This window comes from Monodon monoceros, unplaced genomic scaffold (genome assembly GCF_005190385.1).
Source record: "Monodon monoceros isolate NGI ecotype Baffin Bay Population unplaced genomic scaffold, NGI_Narwhal_1 Super_Scaffold_18, whole genome shotgun sequence".
NCBI lineage: Eukaryota > Metazoa > Chordata > Mammalia > Artiodactyla > Monodontidae > Monodon > Monodon monoceros.
Window position 1 is genome coordinate 149,454,422 of NW_021703774.1, and position 20,548 is coordinate 149,474,969.

Genomic DNA, 20,548 nt, shown 5'->3' on the forward strand with positions numbered 1-20,548 from the left:
CAGCAAAACCCAGGCCTAAGCCAGTCTCTCCTGGCTTCCTCCACTGAATCTATTCTCTGAACACAGGCACCACACCAAAAGGCACGCAGGGTCTGTCTAGACAGTTATCTGAAAAACTATGGTTCAGAATTCCCTGGCGGTCCAGTGGTTAGGACTCCACGCTTTCACTGCTGAGGGCCCAGGTTCAATCCCTGATCAGGGAACTAAGATCCCACAAGCCTCACGACGTGGGAGAAAAAAAAAAAAAAAAAAAAAAACACTTAAAAACAAGAAAAAATACGGTTCAAGTCACTTTCCCCGTGAAGCGAGGAGTCAATATCGTTTCTGTTGTTTCTCGTAGTATCCTCCTTAGACTATTAACAAAACTGTTTGCAGTCTTTTGGGGGCTGGGAAGAAAAGGGAGAAGACCCAAGACACATGATTCCCTGACACTTGCTCCAAGTCCCTCAGCAGAGCTAAGTCTCTGATTTGAATACTTGTATAGTAACAACCTCTGAGCACCTGACCCTCACACCTTCAAGTCACACACCTCCACAGTCTGCTTGGCTGGGTGGTTCTCAAGTGACAGCAGCTCGGCTGTATCTTGTAGAGACCGAAACACGTCCTGTTTCTCCTCCAGTTCCATTGTCAATTCCTGAAAATTGAATTCAATTTTATTCAGTAAGTGCTGTTAAGGGAGGAGTAGCAATAAAAAAAAACTGTGTTCCCTGCCCTACTTTATAGGAGTCCGCAACCCAGGGTTAGTGCCAAAATGAGAGTCATAAACAGTACACGCCAGAGGATTTCAGAGAAGAGCAAAAGTGCTGGAATTACAGAATGATTCAAAAGGATATGGGATCTGCGCCAGGCCTGAGTAAGTAGGGTCACACAGGATGAGACTGAAGGCAAGAAAGGAGGGAACGTGGCTGGCGTGGATGGTTCAGGTCAGCACCCACTGAACACGGTACCTGATCCGTGTCCCCGACTGGCTGGCTCCGCTCAGACTGTACCCTCAGCTGCAGTGCCCTGCTCCGGCTCTATATTCCGTTAACACTTCAGGACCTGGTTTAGATGCCAGCTCTTCTGTGCAGCTGGGTACTGATCCTCTCTATCAGATTTGACCCCTTCTCCTCGATGCTCCCTTTCTTTACATCTCTATCATAGCCTAATTTCTGTTCTCATACAGACTGTTTATTGTATTACAGTATCTATTGTTTCTTCTTTACTTCAGAAGAATCATATACAACTCTCTAATGAAGTTTTAAGTGCTATTAAAAATCTTCCTATTTTCATGGGGTTCATAATACCCTGAAAAATTCTCTGAAATGTGGGCAAACTGAAAATAACAGAAAAACAATCCTACTTTCTATCTTTCACTGAAAAGCATAAAAAGCATTGTTGCATTGGCTAATGCTGAATTTTCCTTCCCATTTTACAAACCAAGAGATGGAGACCAAACAATTGTTGAATGAATTAAAGAGAATTCAGAATTTGTAAGAAGCCAAGAATATACCTCAGTTAAACAACATTAAGCCCTATACTAAGTGCTTTGCTATATGAACTTACTAAATCTTACTTAACCTTTTACACAATGCTTTGAAGTGCTACTATTATCCCATTTTACAGAGGTCTAGGGAGAGTAAATGACTTGCCAAGGTCACAGAGCTAATAAGTGGAGGAATAAGAATTTGATGTTAGGTCTACCTCATTCCAAAGCCTATAACCTTGACCACAATGTTATACTGCTTCTGAAATGGTTCAATTTGCAGACTGCTGCTCTCTTCACCCAAGACACTGCCTTTCTAAATGCATTCTAAATAAATTCATTCAAGGGCTCGATTTCCCCTCTTCTCCATATACACTTTCTCACAGGAACAGATGCATTAAGCAGGGTCCCTATTTCTATCTAACAAAATGCAAATCCAGAAACCCAAGCTCTCAGCAGACTAGCCCCTCTGGCTCCTTCTGCTGCTATTACAAAATATGACAGGTCTGTTGTGCTAGACTCACAGAGAAGTAATTTTTCTTGGCTGAGATACTGGGATTGTTGTCACTCCAATCGTATGCTAGTTCCTCCTCCTCTTTCTCATTCAACCAGATCAACTCAGCTGTAGCTCTGGAGACAAATTTATGCAGGCTCTGAAGGTGCCTCATCCGGAAGCTAGAAGTTTCCTAGACAAAGGCAGGATTACAAGGTTAGACTGCTAGGCTTTCATCTGTACGATATATCACATTTGACATCAAAGCAAAGAATAGCTGAGAAAATGAACTTAGCCTTGATTTTTCAATCTCTGGGTGCTTCTCCACAGACTTAAATTTAGTACAAGTTTGGTATGGGACTCCCAGAGAGCCCGTGTCAATCCCACGCCAGGCCTGTGTGGGGCTCCCTGGATAAAGAATGATCCTGGAACTGTCCTACTCTGGACATCTTGAAAGACAGGAATGAAGAACAACAGACAGAAGAGGAGTCCCCTCCCTGTCAATCTTAAACTTTTGGTTTTTGGGAATTCCCTGGTGTTCCAGTGGTTAGGACTCCACGCTCTCACTGCCGAGGGCCCTGGTTCAATCCCTGGCTGGGGAACTAAGATCCCGCAAGCCATGCAGGGGTGGCGGCAGGGGGAGACTTAGTTTTGATGCCTCAGAGCACATACACCCACTGCTTTGATGAAGTATGATAACTAGGATAAGCTCTACTTACTTAAAACTTTCTGGGGCAGTGGTTTTTGATCCATTAAGAAAATTGAGAAAATGTTATGATACATATGAACAACTGCACAGTGAACAATATAAAACTAATAAACAGAAAACCAAAACAGGCTCAAACCAAGAGCTTTCTGAATTAGGGAACCACATTCTCCATGAACAGAACAAAAGAGAGTTAGTCAAAACTCACCTTCAATTTACAATACTGTGTCTCCAGCTTTCCAAGAGTTTCAACATAACTGGTATGAAAATTTTGGGACATTTTTCCCTGATAAGAAAGGAATGAAATAAAAATACATTAGAGAAAGAGTAAGTAAACTATATCTACAGCATGATTTCAACTATGTAAATATTATGTCTGCACATAGACGGAGACTGGTTACTCTGAGAAAACAGAAGCTTGCACAGCAAATCTCCAGATGAGACTGGATAGCTCAGAGCAGCACTGAGTGAGGAACAGTCCAGCAGAGTGAGCACAACTGAATGACCTCATGGTCTTGTGCTTCCAGTAATTCTGGGAGGTTTCTAAGCAAAACCTATACCTGGTGATTCCTCCAACTACTCAGCTGCTTTTTGGAAGAGGAGAGTTGAAATTTAAAATGGGAAGATAGAAAGAGTGAGGGAGAGGAGAGACCAAGTGAATAGTTTTTCCCTCCAGTTCTCTATTGCAGGTAGATGGTGAAGTGGAAAGAGCATGAACGTTTGGAGCAGAGGGCTTGAGTTTGGAAACTGCATTCACTACTTACTAATTTTGACCTTAGCTTTCAGTATCACTATTCTTTTTACTAAAAAGGGGTTAATAAAAAACACCTTTCTCACAAGGTTATTTCAAAGAGCAAGAGACGCTTCATGTGCTGAGGGGACCTGTGGTCAAGTGCTGCTCGTGGGTATCCTTCTTTTCCACAGGGACAGCTGCGCTGTGCACTGTCCCATCGCGCACAGCCACCCCAGCCTCCCATAATGGATTCTGAATGCCACACACCTCATATAGCCTGGCCTCTTTGACACTTGAGCCCAGTTCTTCCACACTGGCGTGGATGTGCTGCTGTGCTTCCAGCTGCAACTCCACACTAGGCAGGTCATTGCCCCACTCTGCTCGTTCCAGTTTCATCTGAAAAAAAGAAAAATTACAAATATAATTTACTGCTAAGTTGGCAGAAAAAGAAAACTGTCACAATCAGTTTGGACAAAGGGGCTGGGGAGAGGGGACTGAGAAAAAGGACATCTAAACTATATCCATTTTGGTCTCTTACAGGAAAGTATGCCATAACCACCCCCAAGGAGCTGGAGAATAAACCCCACCACCTATAGCAGCAAAAGCAGCCTTTTGCTGCTGCATTATGGGAATACATCCCTGCATCTACCAACCAGAAAGGCATTCCCACAGGCTGAAATGCTTAACTTTATAGTTTAGGCACTTCCCTTTATGGGGTCTCTCCATTTCACAATCAGAATGGAGATAAGAAATAAATATCTGTAAATACTAAGCTTCATTCATGCCACCAACTATTGGCCAATGGAAGATAATTGTAAAACAGCTTGCCTTTGAATATTTTTATTTATTGGTACATGGAAAATCCATCATCCAACGATGGGAAGAATTTAATACAAAACAAAAGGGTTAGAGGATTAACAGGAAAATCTTGAACTTGAACCATTATCCTCGAATACATGTAAATAATGTCCCTGAGAACTGTGAAACACAGCAGTCTTGCTTACTCTTAAGAGCTGAGACAAAAACAACAGTAGAGAAGCAGCTCCTCTGACAAGGAGAGAATTTCAGAAAAGATAACAGATTTACAGACTCTGCAACTTCTTCCACCAGCTCCCACTTAGAGCACAGCTGGCTGAAGGGAAGAGATTCCTGAAGGGCTTCAAATTAGAAAAGCCTATGCATTTAGTATGGGATTTTGAGGATCTGAACTGATCCTATCCTTTCAAAATTTAATAGAGGAGGAGGCTTGGGTCCCAGGTAGCAGCAATAATTGAGGGGATCTATACAAGGGGCATAGAGCAACCTAACCCTCTGAGACAAGCTGCTGTATCCAGTAAACCTCAGTGCACTGCGTAAGCACTTGGAATGTACACCCACCTGCATTTCTTCCACCCAAGACAGTAGTTCATACACAAATCGGAGGTTGCCTTCATCTTCAGAGGAGGAGATAGACACAAGTTCAGCCCGAGTCATGGGCTTTCGGAACCAGGAGGTAGAAGAAGAATGGGTTCCTCTGGTCAAGGGTTCTGCCTTCAGATGAGTAGTGGTTAAAGTAGAGGGTGGAACCAATTCAAGTGAAGTGAAATGGCCCTTCCGATACAAGTTTGTGCACTCTAGACGCAAGGTAACCAGCTCATCCTGCAAACGCATGACCCTGAAATGGAAGACGAGAAAGAGAAGATTAAATCTGTAACGTGCTTTTTAAGATAAAATCTTCCCTATCCATTTGACAAAGATGAGGTAAAAATAAAACTGAGATCACATTAGGAAAAGTGTTTTGAGAAAGAAAACGTGTTCTGTGAATGCAAGGTGATATTATTAACATCTTCATGGTTCAGAGCTGTCACTGAGGCAAATGCCAAGTCACAGCATTAACTCGAGGCAATAAATCAATACCAGTTCTTATAACTCTTGGATGATATAACAGAATAAACCATGGATTAGGGGTCAAAAGATGCGGCTCTTAGTCTCAGCTCTGTACAAAGATCCTCATCCCCTCTGTGGGTGTTGGTTTCCTCCTCCATGAAATGCTACATCGAATCACCCCAGCAGTTCTAAAGCAGACGCGGTCCCACACGGCTGCAGTTACCCTGAAGCATGTGGGGGCGTTATAAGATGCCACACAAAGATTAGGGAACCCTACAGGTACTTAGTGGACAGGGCCAACAGTAAAGGGAGACTGCCTTCTACCATGAGAATTTTCCTGCCCCAAATACCTATAACATCCCCACTGAGACGCTGACCTCTAGCATCCAGGTTACAAGATTCAGTGCCCGACTCTTGATCCTTGAGCCTCAGCAGTAAGCAAGCCCTCCATTTAAGTCCCATGTTTCTCACCTAAAAGCCAGCTCTTCTAGCTGGTAGTAATTCTCATCCCTTAGGATCTGGAGCTCCACCTGCAGCTGTCTGATGAGACCTTCACACTCCTGAATGTACATGATGACATCTGACTCACACTGCACTGGTTGTCCTGATTCCAGGTGAGCAGCGTCCTGAGAGAGAAAGGGAGAAGAAGAGTGGGAAAACTCCCATTGCTCCCACCCACTAGGACCAAGGGAGCCACGCGGTCCACTGCAATTCCAAGAGAAAGGAAGCTGGATCCCTTAACTGTTGACTTCAACCATTAGAGCACAAGGTTAGAAGTGGAAAACATGTGACATAAGAAGTGAGATAGAACAGTCAGACTTACAGCCTGCAGTGTATTCTTAGCTAATGTCAGTTTTTCTTCACAGTTCAAAGCACCATTCTGTATTTTGTTTGCAATCTGTAGCAGCAATTCCAGCCTAAAATGAGATCAAGACCATAGTCAAGTGCAGGCCTCAAAGCAGCCCAGTAAGTAATGTCACCTTCAGGCTCTGGACCCACCTCTCTACAGCTGGTCGAAGTGACTTCTCTCGCTCCAGCATCTCAATGATGAGTTTTCCCCACTCTTCTTCCACATCATTAGGGTGATAACCTTGAGGCAGTTTAATTCGGCCAAATTCAATCCATACCTAAAAAACCCAGAGATAACCCTTTTAGTCCAAAAACACAGCCATGGCCTCAGATCCCAGTTTTAATTAATTTTTTGCTTCTTTACCCAGCCATTCAGCAGTTTTCTCCATTGACTAATAAGAGAAAACAACCAAATATTTTAGCAGTACCTCACCTCTAGGTGAGAAAAAAAAATCACCTCTAGGGGGCTTCCCTGGTGGCGCAGTGGTTAAGAATCCACCTGCCAATGCAGGGGACACGGGTTCGACCCCTGGTCCGGAAAGATCCCACATGCAGCGGAGCAGCTAAGCCCATGTGCTGCAACTACTGAGCCTGTGCTCTAGAGCCCACAAGCCACAACTACTGAAGTCTGTGAGCCCAGGGCCCATGCTCCGCAACAAGAGAAGCCACCGCAATGAGAAGCCTGCGCACCACGACAAAGAGTAGCCACCCACTTACCACGCTACCCACTTACCACAACTAGAGAAAGCCCATGCACAGCAACGAAGACCCAACACAGCCAAAAATAAATAAATAAATTAAAAAAAAATTTGCCTCTAAAATACAGAGACCACTTGCTTGAAATCCTTCCATTCCTTCTACACTTTCCATAAATCCTCCTGTCCTCCCCATACCCCTCCCCACAACTGTGGAAAGGTTAAATGCCCATCTCTACAGCTTCAAATTCTCCAGGAATCAAAATGTGAAGGAAAGTCTCTTTTCTTTCTATCCTAGGGAAAGAATTAGCTTCCCTCTGAGAAACAAGAAAACATGTATAAAACTCAAGGTTTCTGAATAAGTGTATGCCATTTTTCAGCAGGCCCTTTACAAAACAGAGATGGCTGATACTTCCCCTTTACCGTAAATTCTCAAGAGCAGCCTGAGAGTGATGCTCGACTTGTCACCCTGAGAATATTGCTGTTATAATGAAGGTTCGGAAGAAGATGCAGGGAATCTGCCTAACGAAGAAGCAACAAAGAGCACACCAGCACACCCTAAGTCTCAGAAAAGGATAAGTTTCCTTACCTCTAATAATTTATATAATTCCTCAATTCTTCCTTTTTCTCTCTCCTTGGCCAGAATTTCTGTTTCTTTGAAGTGTATATATTGATTATAAAGTGCCTACAAAATTAATATTTGGTGAATGAATGCAAGCAACCCGGTCTAATTTTTCATACCACCTCACCCAGGAGCCAGCAGCAACAAGCTCTGAGACTTACTCCCCAGAGTGAATTTACAAAAAACAATTTAAGTCCATGACTTTACCTTTAGTTCAACAGGGTTCTGGGGAAAAGATTTATCTGACATCAGTATTGTATGCTGTTTGATCCAGGGAATGAGGGAGTCCACTCGGCTTTGGTATTCTTGCCACCTGGCGTCTACTTCCTATTGCCAAAAGGGAGATATCACACACCTTCTGGTTAGCAGTATGCAAGACAAGCACAGGAGAAAGTAGCTCAGGCCATCCCAAACCACATAAAATCTTTTCCTCTAATTGCCTACACAGACACCACCATTCAGTTTAATGCTCAGAGTCCCAGTTTCAAAGCTCCTCAAGGACTCTCAAGATGGGATTTAATTTCCTGACACCTAGAATAGCCTATGCTGGACACTGCAAAATTAGTGATATCTAGACTCATTCCCACAGACCAAGGACAATAACCATGTATCAAGATGATGTGGATTCAGTTCACTCTGTTTAAAAGTGCTCTGTATACACTAAGTGCTTAAAAAACCTACTCTAATCAATACATTCCACCCAAACAAATCATAGCCAGAAGGTATTTTAGGAAAGTGTTCTTTTACCGTAGCACTGATCCCTTCTCCACCCTCAGGGACTTTAGGGAAGGCATCATAAATAGAAGACACATAAGTGATTACAGACTTTTCATCTGGAGATGGCACATCCACATCTGAGAGACAAAAGGCAAGAAATTTCTTAGAACAAAGGAACCCGCTGGGGGAAGGAATAATGAATATATGTCAAACATCATCAACTTCAGTCAGCTCTCACCTTCTGCATCCAGTAACCGGGTGACGCCCAGTCTTTCTGCTACTTCGAAAGCCTGTTCCAGGTTCTCTCGGTTACTCTGGATCTGTACCCTCTCCATATCTACCAGGTCAGGTCTGTAAAAGTCCACCAAGGTATATGAAAGGCCCCCAGATACATAGCACGTGGGAGTTCACACAAAGAAACCCTCTTAAAAGTACTCAGAGCTGAAAAACACTGGATGAGTTAGAGAGAAGCAAGAGGTTTAGAAGCGCACTAGTCCCACTTTTAATCACACTCCAGGAGCCCAGTGCTCCATAATTCTAAACTTACATAATAGTAGGTTTGTTGGATTTCAAGGGAAAGGTATCAACTTTCCCTATGAGTGTTATGACCACTAAGAGTACAAGAAATTTTGATTTTCATCATTCAGAATTCCTATCTTCCTCACCCACTCCAAGCAAGTCCCCCACTACTGCCCCTTTGCACTTGTTTTCTCCTCCGAGTGAGACATGCTGAGCCTAGAGACCTGCATGGCCCACTACTCCTCATCCATGACTCTGCTCCAACATCTTCATCAGAGAGACTACCTCTGACCACCCTGTCCAAAATGCCACAACCTCCATCATTCTCTTTCCCTCCACTGCACTCACCACTGTAAGACAGCATACACTTATTTGTTTATTGCTTATCTTCCCCACTGAAAAGTAAGCTCCATGAGGGCAAGAATTTAGCTGTTTTCTTCACTGCTATATGAGCCCAGTGCCTGGAATAGGAGGAGTTCAATACATATTCCTTTTTAAAATAAATAAAATGAATCAGAGGCTGGACTGTTGGTTGAGGGGAAATGTGGCATTACAGCTGATTACAAACAAGAGATGAGAAGAAGCCTCTCCAGGCCCACTGAAACTCCACTGTATTTACCTGTATCGGTGAATAAGTGCATTGAACATCTTCCCATCACTCCAGCAGGAGGAAAAGTTGGTGCATTTGACTCCTGTGTAACCAGCTGTCACTTTCTGGGTCCACAGGAGCAGCTTCTCCTTAGCTGACATGTCCCCTGATTCTCCACTAATGTAGATGTCAGAGATCTGCCAAAGGATAGGATATGAAGTAATTTAGTATAAATAAGATGAAGCCTTTTAACCTTCTCTTCATACATTATGGCTCTTAGAAGAAGAGGGAGATCCAAGGCTGGCAGCACTTCAAGATGACAACTCCAACATATATTCACCCTATCTGGTAGTCAAAGAAATGGAAATTAAAATTTTGAGAGGTCACTTTTTCACCTGTCAAATTAGAATAGTTTTTCTTTTTTTTTTTTAATGATACTACTCAGTATTGGAAAGAATATCTGAAATTGGGTATTCTCATACATTGCCACTGCTGAGAGTATAAAGGGCATAATTTCTCTAGAGGACGGTTTTTAATAAGTCTTAAAATACACATAAACTTGATAGGAAGTCATTAGAGAAATGTGCAAAAAATTTTATACAAGAATGTTTATCAATACGAAAAAGCAAAGGCAACAAAGGCAAAACAAACAATTGGGACTACACCGAACTAAAAGGCTTGTGCACAGCAAAGGAAACCATCAACAAAATGAAAAGGCAACCTACGGAATGGGAGAAAACATTTACAAATCATATATCTGATAAAGGGTTAATATCCAAAATATACAAAGAATTCATTCAACTCAAAGCAAAGAAACAAACAATCAGATTTAAAATTGGGCAGAAGATCTGAATAGACATTTCTCTAAGGAAGATATACAAATGGCCATCAGGTGCACGAAAAGGTATTCAACATCACTAAGTATTAGGGAAACACAAGTCAAAACCGTAATGAGTTATGACCTCACACCTATTAGAATGGCTGTCATCAGAAAGACGACATAACAAGTACTGGTAAAAATGTGGAGCAAAGGGAACACTTGTGCACTCTTGGTGGGATTATAAAGTGGTACAATCACTCTGGAAAACAGTATGAAGATTCCTCAAAAAATTAGAAACAGAACTATCATATGATCTAGAGACCTTAATTCTCGGTACATCCAAAGGAAATGAAAACAAGATATCGAAAAGGTATCTGCACTCTCAATGTTCACTGCAGCATTATTCACAACAGCCAGGATATGGAAACAACCTAAGTGTCCATCAAAAGCTGTGGTATATACAACGGAATATTATTCGGCCATGAGAAATGAAACCCCGTCATTTGTGACAACATGGATGAAACTTGAGGGCATTATGTTAAGTGAAATAAGCCAGACAAGGACAAATACTGCATGATATCACTTATATGTGGAATCTAAAAAAAAAGAAAAGAAAAAATGTCAAAGTCATAGAAACAGAGAGTAGAATAGTAGTTGCCAAGGGATAGTGGTGGGGGAAATAGGAAGAGGATAGAAAAAGGGTATAAACTTTCAGCTATAAGTTGAATAGGGTCTGAGGATTTAATGTAAAAGATAGGTGACTACAGTTGATAACACTGTATTGTATAACTGAAATTTGTCAAGAGAGTAGAACTTAAATGTTCTCACACACACACACACACAAAAAGTGAGGTAATGGATGTGTTAGTAGTTAACTAGAGGTGGGAATCCTTTCTCAATATACACATAAAGGCACACCTGGGAGGTACCACAGGTTCAGTTCCAGACCACAGCAATAGAGGAGATATCAATCACAATAAAGTGAGTCACATGCATGTTTTGGTTTCCCAGTACATATAAAAGTCATGTTTACACTATACTATATTATCAATACATACGCGATAGCACTATGTCTTAAGAAAACAATGTATACTCATTAAAAAATACTTTATTGCTAAAAAGTGCTAACCATCATCTGGGCCTTCAGCAAGTTGTAATCTTTTTGCTGGTGGAGGGTTTGAAATATTACAAGAAGTGAGCAAATGCTGTTGGAAAACTGATGCCAGCAGTCTTGCTCAACGCGTGGTTGCCACAAACATTTGTAAAAAACGCAGTATCTGTAAAGCACAATAAACAAGGTCTGCCTGTGTATCAAATCACCATGATGTACACTTTAAATATGTCACAAGAATGCTTATCAAAATATGACAAATATTTTATAGCAAAAAGCTATAAAGAGCTTAAACTAAAACGAGGGATTGATTGGTTATAAATTATAGCACATATACATGGTAGAATTCTTTGTAGCACTTAAAAAGGTATGCTTTAGTAAAAAAAAGAAGTAACCGATGAGGAAAAATAAACAAAATGAAATAAAATAAACTAAAAAAGGAAATGTGTTGTCAAATAAACTGGCTGCCTTTGCTAAGTCTTCCTCTAGTGTAAAAATACTCTGAGATATTTCTACCGTATAAAGTTTGCTGATTTTATTACCAATAAAAAATCTTATTTAAGGGAAAAAAAGATATGCTTTAGAAAACGTTAATGATAGGAAAATGATCACCATATTTTACAAAAAGAAAAATACAAACAAAATAATATATAATAACACTGATTTTACATGAAAAATATACAATATATAGTTAAGTAATAGTCATATATATACAAAATGTATGTGACAGATGCATATATGTATGTGTATATATACCAAATTAGTAATCATAGTTATCTCTAAATGGTAGCATTATAGATGATTTTTATGTTTCCCAAATTTTCTACATTATGTATACTTTTATATTTAGAAAAAAGTTATTTTAAGAAACCTCCAAAATCTAGCACAGGACCTACTTTGAAGAAATGTCAGTCTGAGAGAGGAGAAAAGTGCATGCCTTTGATTCCACACAAGCCTAGGGTTGAATCTCAAGTTCACCAACTACAAGCTGGACCTTGGTTATACCATCTGTAAAGTGGGAATCACACCAATTACCTTTTCAGGATAGCTGTGACAATCAACGATATTATACAGTGAAGTGCCCAGCCCAAACACGGGGCTAAGCTCGACAAAGTTCCCTTCTCTCTTCCTTGTATAAATGGTGGTTCTCCTTCAGTTACTGCTGTCTAACTCCCAAAGCACTGTCAGCCTGTATCATCAATTAAATGCTATCTTGCATTATTGGCTATTATTTAATGTATTTTTATTATTTAACATCTCCCCAAGACTAGGTTTCCTGAGGTGCTGATACTACATCTTAACTATCAGAATGACCTAAAATCATAGCAGCTGCTATGAAGGAGAGCTCCTCAACACAGGATATGTCCCAGCAGAAGCTGGGATGCATCTCTGAGACTCAGTGATCAAGGTCCTTCTGTATTGCACCTAGTGTTGTACTGGTCATATGGTGGACACTTAACATGTTTTCATTAGTAATCACTTGGTTAATAAACAAAGTAATAAAAATAAACAAATAAATGTATTTGGGGGTAAGACCCACCTAGAATCCTGAGACCCATTACTTTATTGACAGCAAACTTACCTAGCAAATAACATATATAATGTATATAAGCAAACAAGCCAAGGACCCAATGATGGATTATGGTGCCCACGCCATCATCCTGTGAGTCCAGTGTAAACAGCCCCTCACCGGTACCAATTCTCTGCCAGTTCTCCTCAACGACATTTCTAGCTATTTATTTCAGTGGCTAAATGCCACCCACACTGACATATCCCAGTTCTTCCACTGTAGTGCTTCACATACATATTAAGGCAAAACATTGCTGGGAACAGGAGATAGATTTGTTGAAGTGAAAAGGGACAGAATTTGAATAAGCAAAATGAAATGTGAGTATTCGGGTTCTTTACCCAAAAAAGAAATTCCAGTTAGTCAATTGATATTGTATCTCCACAATATCACAGTCAATATCTCCGATGGCATCTCCTGTCTGCCAATCACAGTATCTTTGTATACTGCATTGGAAACTGTTCAATGAACAGCTGTACTTCAGATTTTCCACATAGCTGTAATGAGACAGGGAAATATTTAGATCCCTCAGGGGTAGGAAAAATACCCTGTTTGGATTAGGGCCTTTCCTAGATTGTAAACTGGATGAGAAAAATGGGATTATCATCACAATCATCTCAATAATTAAATTTGGCTTTTGTCCATCTTTTCATGTAATATTCACATGTGATTGCACAGTGCTGTCCTTTAGGATATGCAGAAACTTTTACCTTAATCTCCCAAATGGAGAATTCCAGCTTCAGTGTCAGGGAGCTTTCTCCCTCATCTGGATGTTTAAAAGGAACCATTTGGAGAGACAGCACAGCCTCATTATCATCTCAGAATTCCTTCTCTAAAGCATTATCTAGAAACTGAGCATGTTCCTAATAAGTCAGTTAGTTTTTACTGAACAACATCTCATCAGTGCTTCACACTATGTCAGACACCATATGTTGGGACGAGGGAGAAGAACAACAAAAAAAGGTCAATCACCACGGGACTGACTCATTCTGTTGTTATTTCTTGAGCAATACCTATGTTCTAGGAGCTGTGTTCAAGTTCTTGGTATCTCAAGATAAAAGCACAACCTTGGGCCTCAAGCTCAAGCAATGTAGTAGGGGAGACAATATACCAATCAGAGAGATCAATGCTGTGACAGAGGTAAGCAAGTAACCCAAACTAGCAGTGTCGAGGAACTTTGCAGAGATGATAAGACAACATCTATGCTGAGTTTTAATATCTAAGAAGAGGGCTTCCCTGGTGGTGCAGTGGTTAAGAATCTGCCTGTCAATGCAGGGGACGCGGGTTCGAGCCCTGGTCCGGGAAGATCCCACATGCCGCAAAGCAACTAAGCCCTTGCGCCACAACTACTGAGCCTGCATTCTAGAGCCCGCAAGCCACAACTACTGAAGCCCACACGCCTAGAGCCCGTGCTCCACAACGAGAAGCCACCGCAATGAGAAGCCCGCGCACCACAATGAAGAGTAGCCCCTCCTCGCCGCAACTAGAGAAAGCCCACGGGCAGCAACAAAGACCCAACGCAGCCTAATTAATTAATTAATTAAAAATAAAAATTTCAGCATATTAAAAACAAAAGACATGAAAGCTCAAACTGGGAACTGATATAGGAGAGAAGATTAGAGAGATTATGGAGGGGTTGGAATACCAGGCTGAGGATTTTGGACTTTGTAACTCTACGTAAGTCTCAGGGAATGAACTAGATGTAATGAGCTAACAGATACTTGATTCACATGTCCTGAAATTTCTAGCTGACTTCATCCCGCTACAGTGAAGGCATCAGACTTTGAAAACTTCCATTCAAGAAACAGGTGAGGGCACAATGCAATAATTCATTACAAATGCCTGGCTAGAAGGATCTCATGGCAGCTGTGTTTATTACCTACAGAAGAGTTAGGTAAAGATCAGGGGTACTCCTTTCAATATTCAAGTTCAGAGTCATGGCGGTCTCTCTAGGGCAGGGGTCCCCAACCCCAGGCCGCAGATCATTACCGGTCCACGGCTCATTAGGAACTGAGCCGCACAGCAGGAGGTGAGCGGCGGGCGAGTGAGCGAAGCTTCATCTGCTGATCACATTTCGCATTACCACCTGAAACACCCCCACCCCCTCCCACACCCCTATCCATGGAAAAACTGTCTTCCACGAAACTGGTCTCTGGTGTCAAAAAGGTTGGCGACTGCTGCTCTAGGGAATACAATTAGAACGGAAATCCTAGGTCACAGACTACTGGCATTTTTAAATTCTCCTAAATACTGCCAAACTACTGTCAAATAACAATACCAATTTATACTTCTATCCACAAGGGTGTGAAGAGGTTTTTCCATTATTCTGCATCTTCACCTACACTCTGTATTTTCAAACTTTTTATTTTCTGCCAGTCTGAGGGGTATAAAATGGCATCCTGTTGTTGTTTTGAGTTTATATCTTTGATTACTAGTGAGAAAGACTCCTGCGTATGAGGCATTTGGGTTTTCTTTTTTTATGAACTGCTTATTCCTGGGCTTTCCCCTATTTTTCTACTAGTGTGTTTACCTTTTTCTTATTTATAGGAATTATTTAAATAATAATATTAATAACAAACATCTATTGTGTTTTGCTTGAATTTACTCATATAATTCTCACAACAACCCTACATTGAGTACATACTATTCTTATCCTCAATTACAAATGAGGAAACTGTGCCACAGAGAAGTTAAGTAACTTGCCCCAAGGTACATGGCTACAAAGTAGTAGAGCTGGAATTCAAACTCAGCCAATCTGGCTCCACACTCTTAACCACGTCACCTATACTACACTTCATATATTCGGGACATTAATGCTTTTTTAGTATATGCACTATATAATTCTACCATTATTTTTTTTTAACTTTCCATCTCAAGGAACTAGAAAAAGAAGAACAAATGAAGCCAAAAGTTAGTAGCTAAAGGAAATAACAAAGATTAGAGCAGAAATAAATGAAATAAAGACGAAAAAGACAATAGAGAAAATCAACAAAACTAAGAGCTGGTTCTTTGAAAAGGTAAACAAAATTGACAAGCCTTTAGCTAGACTCACCAAGAAAAACAGAGGAGACAAATAAAATCAGAAATGAAAGAGGAGATGTTATAAGTGATACCACAGAAATACCAAGGATCATAAAAGACTGCTATGAAAAGTTACACACCAAGTTGGACAACCTAGAAGAAATGGATAAATTCCTAGAAATATAACACCTACCAAGACGGAATCATGATGAAATAGAAAATCTGAACAGACTGATTACTAGTAAGGAGATTGAATCAGTAATCAAAAACCTCCCAACGAGGGCTCCCCTGGTGGTGCAGTGGTTGAGAGTCTGCCTGCCGATGCAGGGGACACGGGTTCGTGCCCCGGTCCGGGAAGATCCCACATGCCGCAGAGCGGCTGGGCCCGTGAGCCATGGCCGCTGAGCCTGCGTGTCCGGAGGCTGTGCGTCCAGAGCCTGTGCTCTGCAGTGGGAGAGGCCACAACAGTGAGAGGCCCGCGTACCGCACAAAACAAAAAACAAACAAACAAAAACCTCCCAACAAACAAAAGTCCAGGACCAGACAGCTTCACTGATAGACTCTATCAAACATTCAAAGAAGAATTAACACCAATACTTCTCAATCTCTTCCAAAAACAGAAGAGGAGGGAACTCATCCAAACTAATTTTATGAGGCCAGCATTACCTTGATAACAAAACCAGACAAAGACACCACAAGAAAAGAAAATTACAGGCAATATTCCCGATGAACATAGATGCAAAAATCCTTAAAAAAAATATTAGCAAACCAAATTCAACAATACATTAAAAGGATCACACACCATGATCAAGTAGGATTTATTCCAGGTATGCAAGGATGGTTCAACATCCATAAATCAGTCAATGTGATATAGCACATATACACAAAAGGAAGAATAAAAATCGTATTATCATCTCAATAGATACAGAAAAAGCACTTGACAAAATTCAACAGCCATTTATAAAAACTCTCAACAAAGCAGGTATAGAGGAAATGTATTTCATCATAATAAAGGACAGAGCTAACATTATACTCAGTGATGGAAAGATGAAAGTCTTTTCTCTAAGATCAGGAACAAGACAAGAATGCCCACTCTCTCCACTTTTATTCAGCATAATATTGGAAGTCCTGGCCAGAGCAATTAGGCAAGGAAAAGAAATAAAAAGCATCCAAATTGGAAAGGAAGAAGTAAAACTGCCACTATTTGCAGATGACAGGATATTATATACAGAAAACCCTAAAGACTCCTAAAGACATCAAAAAGTATTGGAATAAACAAATTCAATAAACTTGCAGGATACAAAATCAATATGCAAAAATCTGTTGCATTTTTATACACTAATAACAAACTATCAGAAAGAGAAATAAAGAAAACAATCCCATTTATAATTGCATCAAAAAGAATAAAACACCTAGGAATAAATTTAACCAAGCAGGTAAAAGACCTGTATATAGAAAACTGTAAGACATTAATGAAAGAGATTTCAGACACAAATAAATGGACGGAAATTCTGTGCTCATGGACTGGAAAAATCATTACTGTTAAAATGTCCATACTACTCAAAGCAATCTACAGATTCAGTACAATCCCTATCAAAATTCCAATGGTATTTTTCAAAGAAATAAAACAAATAATCCCAAAATTTGTATGGAACCACACACACACACACACACACACACACACACACACACACACACACTGATTAATCAAAGCAATCTTGAGAAAAGAACAAACCCGGAGGCATCATGCTCCCTGATTTCCAACAACATTACAAAGCTGTAGTAATAAAACAGTATGGTATTTGGCTTATGGAACTGAAGTGAAAACCCAGAAATAAACCCATGCATATGTGTTCAATTAATTTACAAAAAAGGAGCCAAAAATACACAATGGGGAAAGGACAGTCTCTTCCATAAATGGTGTTGGGAAAACTAGACAGCCACATGCAAAAGAATGAAACTCAACCACTGTTTTACACCATACCCAAAAATTAACTCAAAGTGGATTAAAGACTTGACCGTAAGACCTAAACTCATAAAATTCCTGGAAGAAAACATAGGCAGCAATCTCCTTGACATAGATCTTGGCAATGATGTATTTAATCTGACACCAAAAGCAAAAGCAAAAATAAACAAGTGGGACTACACCATAGTAAAAAGCTTCTACACAGCAAAGGAAACCATCAACAAAATGAAAAAGCAACCCACTGAATGGGAGAACGTATTTGCTAATCATACATCTGATAAGAAGTTAACATCCAAAATACAGAAAGAATTTATACAACTCAACAGCAAAAACACGAACAATCCAATTTAAAAATGGGGAGAAGATCTGAATAGACATTTTTCCAAAGAAGTCATACAGATGGCCAACAGGTACATCAAAAGATGCTCAACATCACTAATCATCAGGGGAATGCAAACCCAAGCCACAATGAGATACTGCCTCAAACCTATTAGAATGGCTCTTATCAAAAAAGACAAGAAATAACATACACTGGCAAGGATGTGGAGAAAAGCGAACCCTTGTGCACTGTTGGTAGGAATGTAAATTGGTGTAGCCACTCTGGAAAACAGTACGGAGGTTCCCCAAAAACTTAAAAATGGAACTACCATACAATCCAGCAATTCTACTCCTGGGTACTTATCCAAAGAAAATGAAAACACTAACTTGAAAAGATATATGCACCTTCACTGCAGCTTTGTTTACAACAGCTAAGATATGGAAACAACTGAAGTATCCATCAAAGGATGAATGGATAAAGGAATTGTGGCACATATACATAATGGAATAGTATTCAGCCATTAAAAAGAATGAAATCCTGCCATTTGCGACAGCATGGCTGGATCTCGAGGGCATTATGCTAAATGAAATAAGTCAGACAGAGAAAGACAAATACTGTACGATCCTTCTTATACATGGAATCTTTAAAAAAAAAAGCTCATAGATAACAGGGAACAGATTGGTGGTTGCCATAGGTACATGTGGGGATAACATTTTTTTAAAAGACAATAATAATAATAAAGATAATAATAAACACATTACATGTTAATATAAATAACAATTTGACAAAAAATACATTTTCCAAAACAAATTAGTGAGAAGAGCAGCAAAAAGCAAATCAAAACCCAGAAAAACAACTTTCCATTTGAAACGGAAAATATCAAATATATACAAAAAAAGGCAGAATGGTATTATGAACTCCTATGTACCCATCACCCAGTTTCAACCATATCAACTCATAGCTAATCTTGTTTCATCTACACTCCACCCACTTCACCCCTCCCCTATTATTATGAAGCAAAGCCCACACTATCCTTTCCTCCAAAAACACGTCAGTATGTATCTCTAAAAGGACTCTTTTTTTTTTAAACATAGCCACAACACCATTGTTACATCTGAAAAATAATGATTCTTTGGTAATACTTTTAATTAAGTAAAATTTTTTGAAAGGAACTTCTCTCGTGGCGCAGTGGTTAAGAATCCGCCTGCCAGTGCAGGGGACACGGGTTTGAACCCTGGTCCGGTAAGATCCCACATGCCGCGGAGCAACTAAGCCCGTGCGTCAAAACTACTGAGCCTGCGCTCTAGAGCCCACAAGCCACAACTACTGAGCCCATGCGGCACAACTACTGAAGCCTGTGCACCTAGAGCCCGCGCTCTGCAACAAGAGAAGCCACCGCAATGAGAAGCCCGCACACCGCAACGCAGAGTAGCCCCCACTTGCTGCAACTAGAGAAAGCCCGCGGGCAGCAACAAAGACCCAACGCAGCCAAAAATAAATAAATACATTCTTTAAAAAAAAATTTTTTTTTAAGAAAATTCCTTTCTTAAATGAAGCTCTAACTGTAACTTTAACTGCTACATTCCTCCAATAGTATCATCTGGTTAATTTTGCTTTCTTCTTGTAATACAAAGCCAATTTTAGTAAAACTACTTTCCTTATAATGAAAGAGGAGAAATGGGAAAGGGATACTTATAACTGAAAAGGCTCAGCCCAGAAAATAATATACCAACTGATTTCTTTCTCATCATTCCTAGCCCCAGGGTTATCTGACTATTCACCTGAAATCTAAGGATTTGTGGCAAGGACACTGGTATACAGCCAATTCTCCATCAACACAATCCACTAACAATTGGCAGCGGAGCCAAGACAGAGAAAAGAAAGGGATTTTCAACAATTTTCCTTGTTCCATTAAGCCAGGTTATTACGGCTATTGATGGCAGCTGGGAGTAGGGAGTCCTCCTGAGAGATGGAATGGACCAGCGAAGGCCTTTGTCTGACATCAAAGTACAACTGCTGTTAACTCGCTCCCGTCCGGCTCCAAATCTGAGTCTACTTATTCTGAAAACCATTTTTGTCCCCTGGCCCCTGTCATCCTGTTTCTCTTGTTAACTGTTTCCTGTCAAGAGAAGAATCAGCTCTACCAGGTGAAAAGAAAATCAGACCATTTGTCTTCTATTACCTAAACCCAGCACTCAGCAAGCATCAGAATCAGTTCCCATTTCTCTCTATCCTGAAAAGAAACAAACCCACTGCCAAGTTTCTGTGCAGCCGGAGCCTGGCCCCACTCCCATCACCATGCCCTGGAGTGATCAACGGGAGGGACAAGGCGGCCTGAGTTATGCCAAGGACAGACACCACTCTGAAGCTCAAACTGTTTCTACGGAGGGTTACTACCCTGACATGTTAAAGACAAAATAAAACGAGCACCAACAAACAAACAAAAAATCAACCCTGTTGAAGCGCCTGCTGCCCCTCTCCGCGAAGGAG

The 20,548-nt window shown here is 40.6% G+C and overlaps 1 protein-coding gene across 18 annotated transcripts in view; it reads right to left on the reverse strand.

Moving 5' to 3' along the window:
• The window catches only part of MACF1 (microtubule actin crosslinking factor 1), a 342,346-nt gene that overhangs the window by 163,228 nt on the left and 158,570 nt on the right, over positions 1-20,548 (reverse strand). For all 18 annotated transcript variants that reach the window (XM_029231096.1, XM_029231102.1, XM_029231098.1 and 15 more), the window contains exons 6-18: positions 9,285-9,451; positions 8,385-8,497; positions 8,177-8,283; positions 7,637-7,756; positions 7,397-7,492; positions 6,263-6,390; positions 6,087-6,180; positions 5,735-5,889; positions 4,775-5,051; positions 3,665-3,793; positions 2,873-2,950; positions 1,990-2,151; positions 530-634 (exon numbers count right to left, since the gene is read on the reverse strand). In XM_029231096.1, coding sequence (XP_029086929.1) covers positions 530-634; positions 1,990-2,151; positions 2,873-2,950; positions 3,665-3,793; positions 4,775-5,051; positions 5,735-5,889; positions 6,087-6,180; positions 6,263-6,390; positions 7,397-7,492; positions 7,637-7,756; positions 8,177-8,283; positions 8,385-8,497; positions 9,285-9,451 — 1,731 coding nt within the window. The remainder of the gene's footprint in view (positions 1-529; positions 635-1,989; positions 2,152-2,872; positions 2,951-3,664; positions 3,794-4,774; positions 5,052-5,734; positions 5,890-6,086; positions 6,181-6,262; positions 6,391-7,396; positions 7,493-7,636; positions 7,757-8,176; positions 8,284-8,384; positions 8,498-9,284; positions 9,452-20,548) is intronic.